Genomic DNA, 19,860 nt, shown 5'->3' on the forward strand with positions numbered 1-19,860 from the left:
GACTTTAGAAAGCTGGATGACTATTTGCCTAGGTAATAATCTTTTTCTGATGAATTTTCCAGACGTTCTTTGGGTTTTTGTATTTAGATGTCTAGATTTCTAGCAAGGCCAGGGAAGTTGTTTTCCAACTTTTAGATTTATCTTCTTCCTTGAAAACACCAATTATTCTTAGGTTTAAATAGTCTCGGGACTATTTAACATAGTTCCCAAACTTCTTGGAAGCTTTGTTCATTTTTTAAAAATTATTTTTTCTTTGTCTTTGATGGATTCGGTTAATTCAAAAGGTTTGTCTTCTAGCTCTGAAGATCTTTCTTCTGCTTTTTTGATTCTATTGCTGAGACTTTCCAGTGCATTTTACATTTCTCTAAGTGTGCCCTTGATTTCCAGAAGTTGTGGTTTTTTTTTATCTATGCTGTCTATTTCACTGAAAAATTTGTTTTCATATCCTGTATCATGTTTTTTATTTATTTAAGTTGGACTTCACCTTTCTCTGGTGCCTCCTTGATTAGCTTAATAATCGACTTTCTGAATTCATTTTCTGGCAATTCGAAGATTTTGTCTTGGTTTGCATCCATTGTTGGTGAGCTGGTATGATCTTTTGGGGGTGTTAAAGAACCTCATTTTGTCATATTACCAGAATTGTTTTTCTGGTTCATTCTCATTTAGGTAGACTATGTCAGAGGGAAGATCTGGGATTCAAGGGCTGCTGCTCAGATTATTTTGTCCCACAGGTTGCTCTCTTGATGTGGTGTTTTCCCTCTTCCCCTAGGAATGGGGCTTCCTGAGAACCAAACTTTAATGATTGTTTTCATTCTTCTGGGCCTAGCCACCCAGAGGAGCTACTGGGCTCTGGGCTGGTACTGGGGAGTGTCTACAGAGTAATGTAATGTGATCCATCTTCAGGTCTTGCAGCCATGGATAACAGCATCTACTCTGGTGGAGGTAGCAGGGGAACGAAGTGGACTCTGTGAGAGACTTTGGTTGTGTTTTTATTTAGTGCGCTGGTTTTGTGTCGGTTGGCCTCCAGCCAGGATGTGGCACTTTCAATAGTGCATCAGCTGTGGTCCTATAGGGAGGATGCAAGCTTGCCCTAGGAATACCTGGTTGAGTATTCAGGTTTCTCAGGGGGTGAGCAGGGCCATAGAGCTCCCAAGATATTATAGCCTTTGTCTTGGCTACAAAGGCAGGTAGAGAACTACCACCAAGTGGGGCAGGGATAGGTATGTCTGAGCTCAGTCTCTCCTTGGGTGGGCCTTGCTGCAGCTGCTGTGGGGAACGGTGGTGTGGTTCCCAGGCCAATAGAGTTATGTTCCCAGGGGGGCTACGGCTGCCTCTGCTGAGTCATACAGGTCACCAGGGAAGTGGAGGAAAGCCACAGGTCTCATCCTGCTCCCATGCAACCAGCAATCCTAAAAGCTGGTATCACTCCCACCATGCCCCAACAGTACTGAGTCTATTTCCAGGCAGCCAGTGACCAGGGCTGAGAACTTGTCCCAGACCATGAGCCTCCCCATTGAGAAAGCAAGCAGACTCACATTTTTTTGGCATCTCAGGGTGCCTTTATTGGTGATCCAGTTCCTTCATAGGGTCTGTGGATTCTCTTGACCTTCCTGGTATGTTCCATAGATCAGAGGAACAGAATACAGAACTGAGATAAATCCATACCTCTACAGTAAACTTACTTTCTTTTATTATTATTATTATTATTATTATTATTATTATTATTATTATTATTATTATTATTATTTATACTTTAAGTTCCAGGGTACATGTACAGAACGTGCAGGTTTGTGACATAGGTATACAGGTGCCATGGTGGTTTGCTGCACCCATCAACCCGTTATCTATATCAGGTATTTCTTCTAATGCTATCCCTCCCCTAGCCCCCCAACCCCCAACAGGCCCCGGTGCAAGATGTTCCCCTCCCTGTGTCCATGTGTTCTCATTGTTCAACTCCCACATATGAGTGAGAACCTGTGGTGTTTGATTTTCTGTTGTAGTGTTAGTTTGCTGAGAATGATGGTTTCCAACTTCATCCATGTCCCAGCAAAGGACATAAACTCATCCTTTTTATGGCTGCATAGTATTCCATGGTGTATTTGTGCCACATTTTCTTTATCCAGTCTATCATTGATGGGCATTTGGGTTGGTTCCAAGGCTTTGCTCTTGTGAACAGTACCGCAATAAACACACATGTGCGTGTGTCTTCATAGTAAAATGATTGATTTATAATCCTTTGGTTGTATACCCAGTAATGGGATTGTTGGGTCTAATGGTATTCCTAGTTCCAGATCCTTGAGGAATTGCTACACTGTCTTCCACAATGGTTGAACTAATTTCCACTCCCAAAAACAGTGTAAAAATGTTCCTATTTCCCCACATCCTCTCCAGCATCTGTTGTTTCCTGACTATTTAATGATCACCATTCTAACTGGTATGAGATGGTATCTCATTGTGGTTTTGATTTGCATTTCTCTAATGACCATTGATAATGAGCTTTTTTTATATGTTTTTTGGATGCATAAATGTTTTCTTTTGAGAAGTGTCTGTTCATATCCTTTGCCCACTTTTTGATAGGATTTTTTCTTATAAATTTGCTTAAGTTCTCTGTAGATTCTGGATATTAGCCTTTTGTCAGATGGATAGTTTGCAAAAATTTTCTCCCATTCTGTAGGTTAACTGTTCACTCTGATGATAGTTTCTTTTGCTGTACAGAAGCTCTTTAGTTTAATTAGATCCCATTTGTCAACTTTGGCTTTCGTTGCCATTGCTTTTGGTGTTTTAGTCATGAAGTCTTTGCCCATGCCTATGTCCTGAATGATATTGCCTAGGTATTCTTCTAGGATTTTTATGGTTTTAGGTCTTAGGTTTAAGTCTTTAATCCATTTTGAGTTAACTTGTATAAGGTGTAAGGAAGGGATCCAGTTTCAGCTTTCTGCATATAGCTAGCCAGTTTTCCCAACACCATTTATTAAACAGGGAATCCTTTCCCCATTTCTTGTTTTGGTCAGGTTTGTCAAAGATCAGATGGTTGTAGATGTGCGGTATTATTTCTGAGGGCTCTGTTCTGTTCCATTGGTCTGTATCTCTGTTTTGGTACCAGTACCATGCTGTTTTGGTTACTGTAATCTTGTAGTATAGTTTGAAGTCAGGTAGCATGGTGCCCCCAGCTTTGTTCTTTTTGCTTAGAATTGTCTTGGCTATGCAGGCTCTTTTTTGGTTCCATATGAACTTTAAAGTAGTTTTTTCCAGTTCTGTGAAGAAAGTTGATAGTAGTTTGATGGGGATAGCAGTGAACCTATAAATTACTTTAGGCAGTATGGCCATTTTCACGATATTGATTCTTCCTATCCATGAGCATGGAATGTTTTTCCATTTGTTTGTGTTCTCTCTTATTTCCTTGAGCAGTGGTTTGTAGTTCTCCTTGAGGTTCTTCACATCCCTTGTAAGTTGTATTCTTAGGAGTTTTGTTCTCTTTGTAGCAATTGTGAATGGGAGTTCACTCATGATTTGGTTCTCTGTTTGTCTGTTATTGGTGTGTAGGAATGCTTGTGATTTTTCCACATTGATTTTGATCCTGAGACTTTGCTGAAGTTGCTTATCAGCTTAAGGAGATTTTGGGCTGAGAGGATGTGGTTTTCTTTTATTATTATTATTATTATTTATTATACTTTAAGTTCTAGGGTACATGTGCACAACGTGCAGGTTTGTTACATATGTATCCATGTGCCATGTTGGTGTGCTGCACCTATTAACTCGTCATTGACATTAGGTATATCTCCTAATGCTATCCTTCCCCCCTTCCCCCACCCCACGACAGGCCCCGGTGTGTGATGTTCCCCTTCCTGTGTCCAAGTGTTCTCATTGTTCAATTCCCACCTGTGAGTGAGAACATGTGGTGTTTGGTTTTCTGCTCTTGCGACAGCTTGCTAAGAATGATGGTTTCCAGCTGTATCCATGTCCCTACAGAGGACACGAACTCATCCTTTTTATGCCTGCATAGTATTCCATGGTGTATATGTGCCACATTTTCTTAATCCAGTCTCTCATTGATGGACATTTGGGTTGATTCCAAGTCTTTGCTCTTGTGAATAGTGCCACAACAAACATACGTGTGCATGTGTCTTTATAGCAGCATGATTTATAATCCTTTGGGTATATACCCAGTAATGGGATGGCCGGGTCAAATGGTATTTCTAGTTCCAGATCCTTGAGGAATCACCACACTGTCTTCCACAATGGTTGAACTAGTTTCCAGTCCCACCAACGGTGTAAAAGTGTTCCTATTTCTCCACATACTCTCCAGCACCTGTTGTTTCCTGACTTTTTAATGATCGCCATTCTAACTCGTGTGAGATGGTATCTCATTGTGGTTTTGATTTGCATTTCTCTGATGTCTAGTGATGATGAGCATTTTTTCATGTGTCTGTTGGCTGCATAAATGTCTTTTTTTGAGAAGTGTCTGTTCATATCTTTCATCCACTTTTTGATGGGGTTGTTTTTTTCTTGTAAATTTGTACTATCATATTATCTGCAGAGACAATTTTACTGCCTTTTTTTCCTAATTAAATATCCTTTATTTATTTCTCTTGCCTGATGGCCCTGGCCAGAACTTCCAATACTATGTTGAATAGGAGTGGTAAGAGAGGGCATCCTTGTCTTGTGCTGGTTTTCAAAGGGAATGCTTCCAGCTTTTGCCCATTCAGTATGATACTGGGTGTTGGTTTGCCATCAACAGCTCTTATTATTTTGAGATACAGTCCATCAGTACCTAGTTTATTGAGCGTTTTTAACATGAAGGGCTGTTGAATTTTGTCGAAGGCCTTTTCTGCATCTATTGAGATCATCATTTGGTTTTTGTAATTGGTTCTGTTTATGTGGTGGATTACATTTATTATTTGCATATGTTGAACCAGCCTTGCATCCCTGGAATGAAGCTGACTTGATAGTGGTGGATAAGCCTTTTGATGTGCTGCTGTATTCGGTTTGCCAGTATTTTGTTGAGGGTTTTCACATCAATGTTCATCAGGGATATTGGCTCGAAATTTCTTCTTTTGTTATGTCTCTGCCAGGTTTTGGTATTGGGATGATGCTGGCCTCATAAAATGAGTTAGGGAGGATTCCCTCTTTTTCTATCGTTTGGAATACTTTCAGAAGGAATGGTACCAGCTCCTTTTTGTACCTCTGGTAGAATTCGGCTGTGAATTTGTCTGGTCCTGGACTTTTTTGGTTGGTAGGCTATTAAGGGCTGCCTCAATTTCAGAACTTTTTATTGGTCTATTCAGGGATTCTACTTCTTCCTGGTTTAGTCTTGGGAGGGTGTATGTGTCCAGGAACTTATCCATTTCTTCTAGATTTTCTAGTTTATTTGCATAGAGACATTTATAGTATTCACTGAAGGTAGTTTGCATTTCTGTGCAATCAGTAGTGATATCCCCTTTATCATTGTTTATTGCATCTATTTGATTCTTCTCTCTTCTTTTTTATTAGTCTGGCTAGTGGTCTATTTTGTTGATCTTTTCAAAAAACACCTCCTGGATTCACTGATCTTTTTGAAGGGTTTTTTGTGTCTCCATCTCATTCAGCTCTGCTCTGATCTTAGTTATTTCTTGTCTTCTGCTATATTTTGATTTTGTTTGCATTTGTGTCTCTAGTTCTTTTAAATGTGATGTTTCAGTGTCGATTTTAGATCTTCCCTGCATTCTCATGTGGGCATTTAGTGCTATAAAATTCCCTCTACGCACTGCTTTAAATGTGTCCCAGAGATTCTGGTACGTTGTGTCTTTGTTCTCATTGGTTTCAAAGAACATCTTTATTTCTGCCTTCATTTCGTTATTTATCCAGTAGTCATTCAGGAGTATGTTGCTCAGTTTCCATGTAGCTATGTGGTTTTGAGAGAATTTCTTAATCCTGAGTTCTAAATTCATTGCACTGTGGTCTGAGAGACTGTTTGTTATGACTTCCGTTCTTTTGTATTTGCTGAGGAGTGTTTTACTTCCAATTATGTGGTCAATTTTAGAATAAGTGCCACGTGAAAAATGTATATTCTGCTGATTTGGGATGGAGAGTTCTGTAGATGTCTATTAGGTCGGCTTGGTCCAGAGCTGAGTTCAAGTCCTGAATATCCTTGTTAAGTTTCTGTCTTGTTGATCTGTCTATATTGACAGTGAGGTGTTAAAGTCTCCCACTATTATTGTGTGGGAGTCTAAGTCTGTTTGTAGGTCTCTAAGGACTTGCTTTTTGAATCTGGGTGCTCTTGTACTGGGTGCATATATATTTAGGATAGTTAGCTCTTCTTATCACGTTGATTTTTTTCCATTATGTAATGCCCTTCTTTGCGTCTTTTGATCTTTGTTAGTTTAAAGTCTGTTTTATCAGAGACTAGGATTGCAACACCTGCTTTTTTTTTTTTGTTTCCATTTTCTTGGTAAATATTCCTCCATCCCTTTATTTTGGGCCTATGTGTGTCTTTGCATGTGAGATGGGTCCCCTAAATACAGCACATTGATGGGTCTTGACTTTTTATCCAATTTGCCAGTCTGTACTTTTTAATTGGGGGCATTTAGCCCATTTACGTTTAAGATTAATATTGTTATGTGTGAATTTGATCCTGCCATTATGATGCCAGCTGGTTATTTTGCCTGTTAGTTGATGCAGTTTCTTCATAATGTCCATGGTCTTTACAATTTGGTATGTTTTCACAGTGGCTGGTACTGGTTGATCCTTTCTATATTTAGTGCTTCCTTCAGGAGCTCTTGTAAGGCAGGTCCAGTGGTGACAAAATCTCTCAGCATTTGCTTGTCTGTAAAAGATTTCGTTTCTCCTTCACTCATGAAGCTTAGTTTGGCTGATTATGAAATTCTGGGTTGAAAATTCTTTTCTTGAAGATGTTGAATATTGGCCCCCACTCTCTACTGGCTTGTAGGGTTTCTGCTGAGAGATCCGCTGTTGGTCTGATGGGCTTCCCTTTGTGGGTAACCTGACCTTTCTCTCTGGCTTCCCTTAACATTTTTTCCTTCATTTCAACTTTGGTGAATCTGACGATTATGTGTCTTGGGGTTGCTCTTCTCGAGGAGTATCTTTGTGGTGGTCTCTGTATTTCCTGAATTTGAATGTTGGCCTGCCTTGCTAGGTTGGGGAAGTTCTCCTGGATAATATCCTGAAGAGTGTTTTCCAACTTGGTTCCATTCTCCCTGTCACTTTCAGGTACACCAATCAGATGTAGATTTGGTCTTTTCACATAGTCCCATATTTCTTTGAGGCTTTGTTTCTTTCTTTTCACTCTTTTTTCTCTAATCTTGTCTTCTTGCTTTATTTCATTGAGTTGATCTTCAATCTCTGATATCCTTTCTTCTGCTTGATTGGTTTGGCTATTGAAACTTGTCTGTGCTTCATGAAGTTCTCTTGCTGTGTTTTTCAGCTCCATCAGGTCATTTATGTTCTTCTCTACACTGGTTATTCTAGGTAGCAGTGCATCTGACATTTTTTCAAGGTTCTTAGCTTCCTTGTGTTGGGTTTGAACATGCTCCTTTAGCTGGGAGGAGTTTGTTATTACCCACTTTCTGAAGCCTACTTCTGTCAATTCATCAAACTCATTCTCCTTCCAGTTTTGTTCCCTTGCTGTCGAGGAGTTGTGATACTTTAGAGGAGAAGAAGCATTCTGGGTTTTGGAATTTTCAGCCTTTTTATGCTGGTTTCTCCCCATAGAAGCAACCTAAGTGTCCATCAACAGATGAATGGATTAAAAAAATATAAAAATATACACAATGGAGTACCATTCAGCCATAAAAATAAGATCCTGTCATTTGCAACAACATGGATGCAACTGAAGGTCATTATGTTAAGTGAAATAAACCAGGCAGAAAAATACAAACTTCACACGTTCTCACTTATTTGTGGGAGCTAAAAGTCAAAACAATTGAACTCACACAGATAGAGATCAGAATGACGATTACCTGATGCCAGGAAGGGTAGTTATGAGGTGATGGGGAAGTGGGGATGGTTAAAGGATACAAAAAGTAATAAAAATAGTTTTTAAAAATAAAGAAAAAATAAGGTCTAGTGTTTGATAGCACAACAAGGTGACTATAGACCAAAATGATGTAATTATATATTTTCAAATAACTAAAAGAGTATAACTGGATTGTTTATAACAGAAAGGATAAATGCTTGAGGTGATGAATAATCCATTTACCCTGATGTGATTACTACAATTGCTTGCCTGTATCAAAATGTCTCCTGTATCCCATAAATATATACACCTACTATGTACCCACAGAAACGAAAATTTAAAAAAACTAAACCTAACCCAAATGTCTATCAAGACATACCTGAATAATCTGTATATCCAAAAATGGAACACTTCCCAGCAATATTAAAGAATGAATTATTGACACACACAGCAACATAGAAGACTCTCAAAGTAATTATGCTGAATTTGAAAAGCTAGACAAACCAAGGGAATGTACTGCACTGAAATAATATATTCCATTTATATAAAGTTCTAGAAAATGAAAGCTAATCTATAATGACAAAGAGCATAACAGTGGCAGCCTGGGACAGAAAGGGGGTGTGTCAGGGAAGGGCTGAAAGGAAGGATTACAAAAGGAATAGAGGAAAGTTCTGGAGTTGATGACTACGTTCATGATATTGATTGTGAAGATGGTTTAATGGGGTTAAACATATCAAATTGTACATGTTAAATATGTAAACTTTATTGTATGTCAATTATGTCCCTATAGAGCTGTTAAAAATAAAGAGTTCAGGCAATCTTGATTCATATGGCCTGGGCGGAGGCAGGCACCTGAAGCTATGTGTGACTTTGGACAAATTTTTCTCACTGTCTAAGCCTCAGTCTCCTCATATGTAATATGGTGAGGATAACAGCTTCCTTCTTAAGGTGGTGATTGTGGAGATAACATGTGTAAAGCACTTTGTGCAGCACTAGGTTCATAGTAACTGTTCAATAAATATCTGCTATTATTATCAATTACTGATGTTTTATTTTGTTGTTAATTATGAAACTTGACTTCCCAAGATGGAATCCAAAAACTTGCATTTCTTGTTCAACCTACACAAGGAAACCTTTAAAACACTCCTGTTTATAGTCTGAATGTTTGTCTAACCCCTCCATATCATACGTTGAAATTCTTGTCCTCAAGGTGATGTTACTAGGCTGTAGGGCCTTTGGGAAAGTGGTTATGTCATAAGGGTGGAGCCTCATGAATGGGATTGTGCTCTTATAAAAGAGACCCCAGGAGACAGCGCCCAGAGCCCTGGAGCAAGGTGTTGGCAGATCTGAAGACAGCATGTATACAGCTATTCCCCAGAGTGGCTCTCCATTCCCAGGCTCAGTGCAGGATCCAGGCCTGCATGTGTGGCGGGTGGAGAAGCTGAAGCCAGTGCCCGTGGCATGAGAGAACCAGGGTGTCTTCTTCTCGGGGGACTCCTACCTAGTGCTGCACAATGGCCCAGAAGAGGTTTCCCATCTGCACCTGTGGATAGGTCAGCAGTCATCTCGGGATGAGCAGGGGGCCTGTGCTGTGCTGGCTGTGCACCTCAACACGCTGCTGGGAGAGAGGCCTGTGCAGCACCGCGAGGTGCAGGGCAATGAGTCCGACCTCTTCATGAGCTACTTCCCACGAGGCCTCAAGTACCAGGAAGGTGGTGTGGAGTCAGCATTTCACAAGACCTCCACAGGAGCCCCAGCTGCCATCAAGAAACTCTACCAGGTGAAGGGGAAGAAGAACATCCGTGCCACCGAGCGGGCACTGAACTGGGACAGCTTCAACACTGGGGACTGCTTCATCCTGGACCTGGGCCAGAACATCTTCGCCTGGTGTGGTGGAAAGTCCAACATCCTGGAACGCAACAAGGCAAGGGACCTGGCCCTGGCCATCCGGGACAGTGAGCGACAGGGCAAAGCCCAGGTGGAGATTGTCACTGATGGAGAAGAGCCTGCTGAGATGATCCAGGTCCTGGGCCCCAAGCCTGCTCTGAAAGAGGGCAATCCCGAGGAAGACCTCACAGCTGACAAGGCAAATGCCCAGGCCGCAGCGCTGTATAAGGTCTCTGATGCCACTGGACAGATGAACCTGACCAAGGTGGCCGACTCCAGCCCCTTTGCCCTTGAACTGCTGATATCTGATGACTGCTTCGTGCTGGACAACGGGCTCTGTGGCAAGATCTATATCTGGAAGGGGCGAAAAGCGAATGAGAAGGAGCGGCAGGCAGCCCTGCAAGTGGCCGAGGGCTTCATCTCTCGCATGCAGTACGCCCTGAACACTCAGGTGGAGATTCTGCCCCAGGGCCGTGAGAGTCCCATCTTCAAGCAATTTTTCAAGGACTGGAAATGAGGGTGGGCGTCTTCCTGTCCCATGCTTCCCTGCCCCCCACCGCCTGCCTACTTGCTTCTCTGGCTGCCTGGTCAGTGCAGAGGTGCCCCCTGCAGGTGTTCAATAAAGGAGATAAGTGCTTTAAAAAAAAAGAGACCCCAGAGAACACTGTCAATGAACCAGTGCCTTGATCTTGCATCTCTCAGCCCCCAGAACTGTGAGAAATACATTTCTGTTGTTTATAAGCTACTCAGTTTATGGTATGTTGTTGATCAGAAGAAAACAGACTTAGACTTGAACAGGCTTGAACAGACTTAGACAACCTTTGAAAGGCACAAAAGTCAAACTGAGCTAGTCAAAGAAAACTTATTCTTGTATAGGTGGACTAAATATAATAAAAATGCAAATTCATCCTTCTTCAAGTACATATATATATGTCTGTGTGTGTGCATGTGTGTGTATACATACATTATATGCACTTCCAATAAAAATACCTAAAAGTTTTTTATGGAGCTAGACAGACTGATACTGTAGTCCATAAACGGAAATAAACACACAAGAATAGCTAGGAAAACATTGGGGGAAAAAGTTACAAATTCTTTGAAATATTCAGAAATACTATAAAGCCTCTTAAATTGAAATCATATGCTACTGGCACATTAGCATTCAAACAGACAAAGCAAATAGAATAGACAGTCCAGAAAAAGACCCAAGTACATAAAGAAATTTAGTATTTGATAAAGACAAAGTCATAAATCACTGGGGAAAAATGGGTTTTTTAGTAAATGATGCTCAGACTGAACAGTCATTTGGAAAAATAAAGAAAATTAGATTCATACCTCACACCACAGAGAATAATAAACTCCAAATGAATGAGGGATCTAAATGTAAAAATTGAAACCATATGTCTTAGTTGGCTAAGGCTGCCATAACAAAACACCACAGACTAGGTAGGGAGAGACAGAGAGACAGAGAGAGCTCTTGTATCTCTTCTTATAAGGACAGTAATCCTATTGGCTCAGGGCCCCTGCCTTATGACCTCAATTAACCTTAATTACCTCCTTAGAGATCCCATCTCCAAATACAACCACACAGGAGGTTAGGACTTCAACATATGAATTTGGGGGAGACAATTTGCATTTGACTTAAGTTTCCTTGCAAATAGATTCAGGTTATACATTTCTGTCAGTAATATCACAAAAGAATTGTCTTCTTCTCATTGCTTCGTATTGGGAGACACATGATGTATATTTGTCCCATTATTGGTATTGTTAACTTTGATTACTTTGTTAAGGTGGGGTCTGCCAGATTTTTCCACTCTAAAGGTATAATTCTTACCGTTGTGATTAATAAGTACCTGTGCAGAGTTATTTTGAGATTATATAAATATAATGTTTCTCATCAAATTTTCACCTACAAATTTTAGCATCCATTGATGATCCATACCTGATATGATTCCAGTCATGTGTCACTTAACAAGAGAGATATTTCCTGAAGAATGTGTCATTAGGCTATTTTGCCCTTAGGCAAACATCATAAAGTATACTTACACAAACCTAAATGATATAACCTACTACACACCTAAGCTGTATAGTATAGCTTATTTCTTCTAGGCTACACACCTGCATGGCATGTTACTGTATTGAATACTGTGGGCAATTATAACACAATGGTGAGTGTGTGTATATCTAAACATAGAAAAGGTAATGCAGTGTGCTATGATACAACGATGGGAATGACGCCAATAGATGATAGAAAATTTTTCAGTTCCATTGTACTCTTATGGGACCACTGCCATATATCCAGCCTGTCATTGACTGAAACATTATTATGCAGTGCGTAACTATATTACTATGGTTGTTGTCAAACAGTGATTCTCTAATCATTTCTATGTTTAGTAGTCTACATGTTAGTGTAAAAAAGAGCTTTCCCTTATCCCGTGTTTATTTATTCATTCATTCATTCATTCATTTTATCAATATGAGTTCATGAATTTTTGTTTTATAATAGTCTCCCATTATCTTCAGTTTTGCTTTCCATGGTTTCAATTACCCAAATTCAACCATGGTCCAAAAATATTAAATAGAAAATTCCACCAATAAACAATTCATAAGTTTTAAATTGTGTGCTGTTCTGAAGAGCATGATAAAATCTCGCAGTTTCCCACTCCATCCTGCCTGAGACATGAATTATCCCTCTGTCTAGGATATCCACACCATACACATTACCTGCCCATTAGTCACTTAGTATTTATCTAGGTGATGAGATAAAAAAAAAAAAACATAATATATATGGAATTTGCTACTACTTGCTGGGGGTCTTAGAACATATCTCCCACTGATAAGAGGGAACTACTATATTCAATATGTTATAAGCCTTTATAATTATTATTTTATGCTCAAATTACTCCAGATTTAGCCTTTGGGATATCCTTCAAGACTGGCATCTGTGTCCTTTTGACATGTTCCCATCACTATTTAAGCATCTCCTTTTCTCATACAGGAAGATAGTCTACATTCATTTTGTATTTCCTAGTCCCAACCATGGAATCAGCCATTTCTTCAAGCAGTCATGGTTCCTTTTAGAGAAGGTTGGTACTTAGAAATGACCATTAGGTGTGTTTATTGATGTTGGAGTGTAAATGCTCCTAGGCCATCACAACAGATCAAGCTAGGAAATATATACCCACACCCACATACCCCTCTCTTCCCTCTCTCACCTCAGACCCCTTCGTATGTATGTATGTATGTATGTATGTATGTATGTATGTATATTCATGTGTCTGTGTATCTATCTCTCTATCTGGAAAACCATGTTTATAACAATATTTCTGTTACAAACTCAATGTTTGTGTCTGCCCTCCCAAAATGTGTATGTTGAAATCCTAACCCTCAAGGTGATGGTATTAGGAAGTGAGACTTTTGGGAGGTAATTAAGTCATGAAGGCAGAATCCTCATGAATATAATTAGTACCCTTATAAAAGAGACGCCAGAGAGATCCTCACTCTTTCCACCATATGAGGACACAGTGAGAAGATGGCCATCCATGAACCAAAAAGTAAGCCCTCACCAGACACCAAATCTGCCAGTGCTTTGATCTTGGACTTCCCAGCCTCCAGAACTATGAGAAATAAATTTCTTTGTTTATAAGGCTTTGTTCTATTTTATCATGATCTTAAAGCAACTTTGGTGTTCTGTGAGATTGTTTATATCTAGTAAGAAAATATTATGGTCTAGTTGTTAGTGCCAGGACAGTTTCTGAATGTCAGAGGTTGCTCTTTTCTTTCTTTCTCAGTGCCCCTTTGGCCAAGTGCAGATGAAGTCAGGCCACAGGACATTAACACATGATATACAGATTGTTACCATTGCCAAGCTTTAGCTGGTTAAGATCACAAAGGTATCCACTGAACATAGTCTGTAGTTGATCTAGGGTTAGCCTCTCCTCCTGCTTGTATTGTTGGATGATTTGTTGAATCATCTGACATGACAATAGCTGTAGAGTAGTACTTAAGATTCTGGACAGGATACATCAGACATAAGTAGCACAGGCAATTATCAGAAATAGAATTATTCATTATTTTAATAGGTCTCTAAATCAAGGGCTTAAATTATAAAACCTAGGCAATTAAAAAGTCATGATATCCATCTGAGACTATTTTAGAGAGCCAGGTGGCTTTTCTTTTAGCCTAGTTACAGACTGTTCTACCTTCCCTGTAGTATTTATACAGGTACAATAAGAAGTGTTTGCCACAGTCCAAATTCATCCTTGACTGGCTAAGATGAAGCCAAGGGCTAAATGATTGTATTTGAAAACACTAGATAATATATTTAGATTAGTTTTTTGGACTTTTAGAGCATAAGTAGTGGCATTTGTGACTTCTACTAACATCAGAGATAAAGGTTGAACCACCTCTTCCAGTTTCATTATTCCTGCTATAGGAATTGCAGTTTGTAGAATACACAGGAAAAGGGAATCACTTATGCTTCCTGAAAGTTCTCCCAAATAACATGTGCTTGCCTCCCTCTGGACATTTTTGGGTATCCTTCTGAAGGAAATATGATCCATGGAAGGAATGGTGGTTTTAGATATTTTGACACCTCTAATAATTACTCTGAATACACAGAATAAGTTAGTGTTCATAGACAAGTATATGTCTAATGCTCACATGAAAAATAGCTCCACTGGGGCACAGATTGCATAGAGAGTATAAGCATCATTTATTACAGTAGAAGTGAGCCATCTAGAGACAAAAATTCCTTGAGTAAAATTAAATATTTCCTACAAGTCAGGCTGAAGTGTCTCTGAAAAGAATGCTGACTGTCACAGCAAGAGTATCCCCCACATCAGTGCCTATTCCTGATTGACTTGGCCTTGCTGATAACATTGTAATGATCTAAGCATAAGCATTTTGTTGACATGAAGTCAAAGTCTAATTTTTGCAAAACTGAAGGTTGGGATTAATTATATAAGGAAAACTCAATTGTCAGAATGGACCTATTAAAACATTTGCCTTCTGAAGTATTTCTAAGAACAGTGATTAAATTTTTGTTGGCAGGACCAGGTAAGGAATGACAGAGCCAGCAATCCATTAGTTTCCAAATAAGTAATTCTGGTCTGGGAAAAAATGTATGAAAAATTTTGTCTTTTTTTTAGTAGCAGAAGGAGACCATAGATGACCAGAATAATAGAATGGAGATAAAGGGGATTAATTTGTGTTTGGAGGGCATTAATGTCCAATAAGATCAGTGGTAGGGCAAAGAAACAGAAAGGATGTTAAGGAATTAGAAAATTAGTCTTGTCCCATCATCTTGGGCTAGCTTCCCAGATCACTACTTGTTCCATCATCTTGGGCAGAAGCTGTCTACTTCAGAAGTCAGCAGCTTCTGGAAAGAATCCTCAACTTAATGTTTCCAGATGGAATGGATGTCTAGTATGAAGCCAAGGATCAATACCTTGGAGCTTTACTGCTAAGTCAGTTGTTAACAGTACCTGATAAGATTCTTTACATCAAAGCTTAAGGACAGTTTTTCTCTGGCTCTTTTCCAGAAAACTAAATCTTCAGATTTCAGATCATGCAGATCCCATCTTGGTAGATATTTTGAAAATGCAATTTGTACCTGTTGATGATAAAGCTGGAGGTATTGTATAAATCCGTTGCAGTAATTAATTATATCTGCTTGTAATAGAGTAAAATCTTAAGCTTGGATGGAGAAATTACCAAATGCATAAGGGCAGACTGTTATTAACTCATCGGAAATAATAAGTGGGTTCTAGAGTTGGTTAATCTTATAGAGATTAAAGCTAACTGGTAATGATTTAGGCCATGGTTTTTCAGCTTTGACAGCTTTTTTCAGGTTTTGACAGCTTTGCTAATTTTAGTTTTAGAATTCCGTTAGTTCGCTCTTCCTGAAGATTGTGGATGATAAGGACATTGAAGTTTCTGAGTAAAAGGCAAAATTTACAAAGTTATTTAATAACTTTATAGTTACTTAATAACAGTGCCAATAAAGTAAAGAGAAATAGTTGGGAATTTCCCAAACTGGAAAAACAAAATCAAGCAATGTTTTTGTCCCATTTTAGGGCCATAGTTCTCAGGCAAGGAAAAGTTTCCACACACCTTAAGAACAAACAGACAATAACTGGAACATATTCATAATCCACTGCAGTAAGTATATGTATAAAGGCCATTTGAAAGTGTTCAAATGGCCCCCAAGGCTTTGATTCCTGTCCATCTCTCATCTTTAGAGTTTTGCCAGAATTCTGTCGTTGATGGGTAGGACATGTTTTGGAAACATTCTAGGAAACATCTGTAAAATTACTCCACCTATGTTGGTTTAATTTATCTTTGCTATTATAGGTAATATCGTAAAACATGCTAAACTCTATTTCTAAGTTTTGGGCATTAACAGTCAGCTATTTTGAGAGTACCAAATATTGTCTTTATGCAATGAGGAGCATAAATTTTCCCATTTCCTTTTTTCAAATTGGGGGCTTGCTTTTCATAGTTGATGACAGCCTTTTAAATTCCTCTCATTAAAAATTGTTTTAGGAGAAATTATCTTGGTTAATTCTGCCTTTCTTACCATAGTGGTCAGATAAAGCACTGCCTTGAGGTTCTGGGTCTTTGTGCTTTGAGTGACCATCCACTTTTATTGCAGCTATTTTCTTAGGTAACTATAAAGCATTGAAAAGTTCTAAAAGCATCTAAATGTCATCCATCTGTACAGGGGTTATTGTTGAAGTAAGAAAACCTCTTTGTTCCCAAAGCATTCCAAAGTTGTATACTACCACAAATACATATCTACTATCAATATAAACATTTTGTATTTTACTATTTGCCAGTTGACAGGCTTTGTTGAGGGCGGTTAATTCAGCCACCTGAGTTGATTTGATTTCTGGACATGGCATATATTCAAAAGGTGAATTCAGGTTTGTGACTGCATAATCTGCTTGATAATTTCCAATTTCTGTTATTAAATAAGAACCATCCACAAATAACATTAGATAAGGGTTAATCACTAGACTCTAACAAATCTATACAAGGCACAGATAACTTTCTAACAAAGATTAAGTAAGCATGAGGTTTTACTTCTCAGATAAAGGAAAGCACATAACTGTATCTTGCATATTGCAGTGGTAAATAGTGATTTTTAAAAGGAAAGCAATAATATTTCACAGGATATCAGGCAACTAGATAAGAATTGTCACATATTTTCCATTAATAAAGGAGTCTTACAGTATAGAAAACCATTAAATTTAGTAGAGACTCTGAACTAAGACAGCTGAGGTTTCCATAAGCTTTGCTGCTGCTGCTGCTGCTATCACTCTTAGATAAGAGGTCTCAGATGTACTGAATTGAGAATTCTGCTGGATAACCTTGGCTATCAGATCTAATGAAAAACTGAAATAAGCAATAGGCCTTTGATAATTCTTTTTGTAGCTGAGTCAGTACCTTTAGTGCTTTTTTTAGACTTTCCATGAACAAAATGGGAAAAGGATTTGTGAATTTAGAATCTTAAAAAGCAATCTTTAATATTCTTCCAGTCTTTGCACATAAACTTGTACATGCTTCTTTTAGCCTGAAAAGCATACTATCAGTGAAATATATTTTTATACATGATTCCCATAAAATTGAGTCAATACTCTAGTATTTGTCCAGACCCTTCATGAAGAAAAAGAAAAAACGGTTTATACTAGCTCGGCAACCGCAGCATTGGGAGGTATTGTAGAGATTTAATAAATACACAGAATCAATCTTAAAGCTTTTCCCATTTTTTGAGCATAGTAAAATATCATGATCGGAACACAGTAAAAGATCATTGTATAAGGAGAGAATCATAAGTAAATCTCAAATCCTTAAAGTCCCAATCAGGAATTTCAGATAAATAAGAGAAGGTGTCAGTAAATCCCTGAAGCATAACAGTCCAGCTGTATCATTGTTTTTTTCATAAGAAGTCGAATAAATATAGACTATCTGAATCCAGTGGGATGCTAAAAAGACAGAACATACGTTTGCAACAATGAAGTAGGTGGCTTCTTGTAGTATTTAGGACAAAATAATATTTATAGTTGGGGCTGACCACTGGAAAACAAAGAATCACAATCTTATTTTTAGACTTAAGGTCTTACACAAATCAATATCCACTCCCATAAGTCTTTTTTTTTTTAATACTTTAAGTTCTAGGGTACATGTGCACAATGTGCAGGTTTGTTACATATGTATACATGAGCCATGTTGGTGTGCTGCATTCATTAACTCGTCATTTACATTAGGTATATCTCCTAATGCTATCCTTCCCCCCTCCCCCCTCCCCACAATAGGACCCAGTGTGTGATGTTCCCCTAGCTGGAAACCATCATTCTCAGCAAACTATCGCAAGAACAGAAAACCAAATACCACATGTTCTTACTCATAGGTGGGAATTGAACAATGAGATCACTTGGACCCATGAGTCTTTTTAACAGGCAACATTGGAATATTGCCTGGGCTAGTGTGAGAAATAACAAGCCATCATTTCATAAAATCTTCCACAATGGGCCTCAATCCTTCTTTAGTTTTAGGTTTAGAAGGTATCAAACAACTTTAGGTAAGAATTTCAAGAAATCCTTTTCTACATTAGAGGTTTAATCCCTAGAATTCTTCTCACATCCATAGAACAGATGGCCCACAGAGACTAAGGAACCTCACATAAATCCTCAAACCCAGATTTGGTCAAGCTTATAAGGCTAGTCAACTTGATATCTAACTGCACCATTAAAGAATTTTGCATGGAAGAATAATCAGGTATTTTGAGAAATAGTTCGCCTGAGGAGCGTTTGATTTGGCAAACATTTACATAAAAGATCTCTTTCAATAAATTTACTGATTGGTTTCAGGGAGAAGAAATACATGTTAACTAATGAAGAGGCTGAGAGTTACAGTCACAGGTTGGGGTATTGGGAATAGTTTGAGGATTGTTTGAAATTCCTATCACCAGAATAGTTTTATGACTCCAAGGGAAATGAGTTGTAATTGTAGTGGGATACAATTACACAATTATGTAGTGCCCATATCTACCAGAAAAGTTTGTTTTTGTTTTTCTATTATTAAAGATAGTTCTCCTTATGATTTAAGGGAATCCCCTTCAGAGCAGCTTCATATAATAATTCTTTAGAAAAAAGAGGGTTGGTAGTTCATTTTTCTTTTTAGTTAACATGGGGCAGTTATTTTTTCCAGTGTCCCATTTATTTATAGTATCAGCAAGTGTCTTTGTTAAAGGGAAAATGCTTATTGTCCCTTGTGGAAGAGAAACATCTATTTAAATGCTTTACTTATAATTGTATAAGATTAGTTTGGGGTTTTATTTTCTCGTTTGATATCTAAAGCCACTTTAAAATGTTTAGCCAAATGCTGAAGTTCATATAGTGGCATGGCTTGCCAGGCAATTTTTTTATGTACCATATCTGCAATTTCTGGCTTTAATCTATCAAAGAAAAGCTGAAAGGGCATTAGAAATGTCAACATTGGGGGAGAACCCCAAAAATTTTTTAAAGAATGCTTATTAGTCTGTCTTTGAGTATCTTATGGATCTATTCTGTCAAGGTCTGGTTTATTTTAGAGGGAAAGAGTTATGGTATAGTTTCCAAAAGGTTATGGCCTATTTGCTGTGCTTAAGGTGTCCTGATTGTTTCTGAAGTCACTTTCTGGGTCTTTCCAATTGACCTTTTCTAACTAAGGTTTTGCATTTCCTGTCCCCACCAAAAGGTGAATTTGTTGGTAGAGCTCAATGAGGCCTGTGTTGTATGTGTTGTATGTGCCCACAATAAGTTTGAATTCTTTATTGAATTCTCCCTTTTTATTTTGGAATTAGGGGTGTATGTAACTATTGCAGTGAGAACTGAATGTGACCAAGGCTTAAAATCTGCACCCCACTCACTGCCAGGATTTTTTTTCTGTTGAGGATGCAATTTTAAGGGACATTGAGGAAGAGGTAGTGCAACTTATTTAGAAAGAGAAGAAGGCAAAAAAGGAAGAACTCCATGAAA

The 19,860-nt window shown here is 38.5% G+C and overlaps 2 protein-coding genes across 2 annotated transcripts in view; one reads left to right on the plus strand and one right to left on the minus strand.

Annotated features, from left to right (window-relative positions):
* The window catches only part of TRO (trophinin), a 141,869-nt gene that overhangs the window by 56,951 nt on the left and 65,058 nt on the right, over positions 1–19,860 (minus strand). The gene's annotated exons all lie outside the window — the stretch shown is intronic.
* LOC111535793 (macrophage-capping protein-like) lies at positions 9,264–10,477 on the plus strand. Its single transcript, XM_026451712.1, is given in 1 exon segment — positions 9,264–10,477. A coding segment is annotated over 1 exon segment (1,047 nt). The 5' UTR covers positions 9,264–9,308; the 3' UTR covers positions 10,356–10,477.

The sequence above is a fragment of the Piliocolobus tephrosceles genome, chromosome 12 (genome assembly GCF_002776525.5).
Source record: "Piliocolobus tephrosceles isolate RC106 chromosome 12, ASM277652v3, whole genome shotgun sequence".
NCBI classification, from domain to species: domain Eukaryota; kingdom Metazoa; phylum Chordata; class Mammalia; order Primates; family Cercopithecidae; genus Piliocolobus; species Piliocolobus tephrosceles.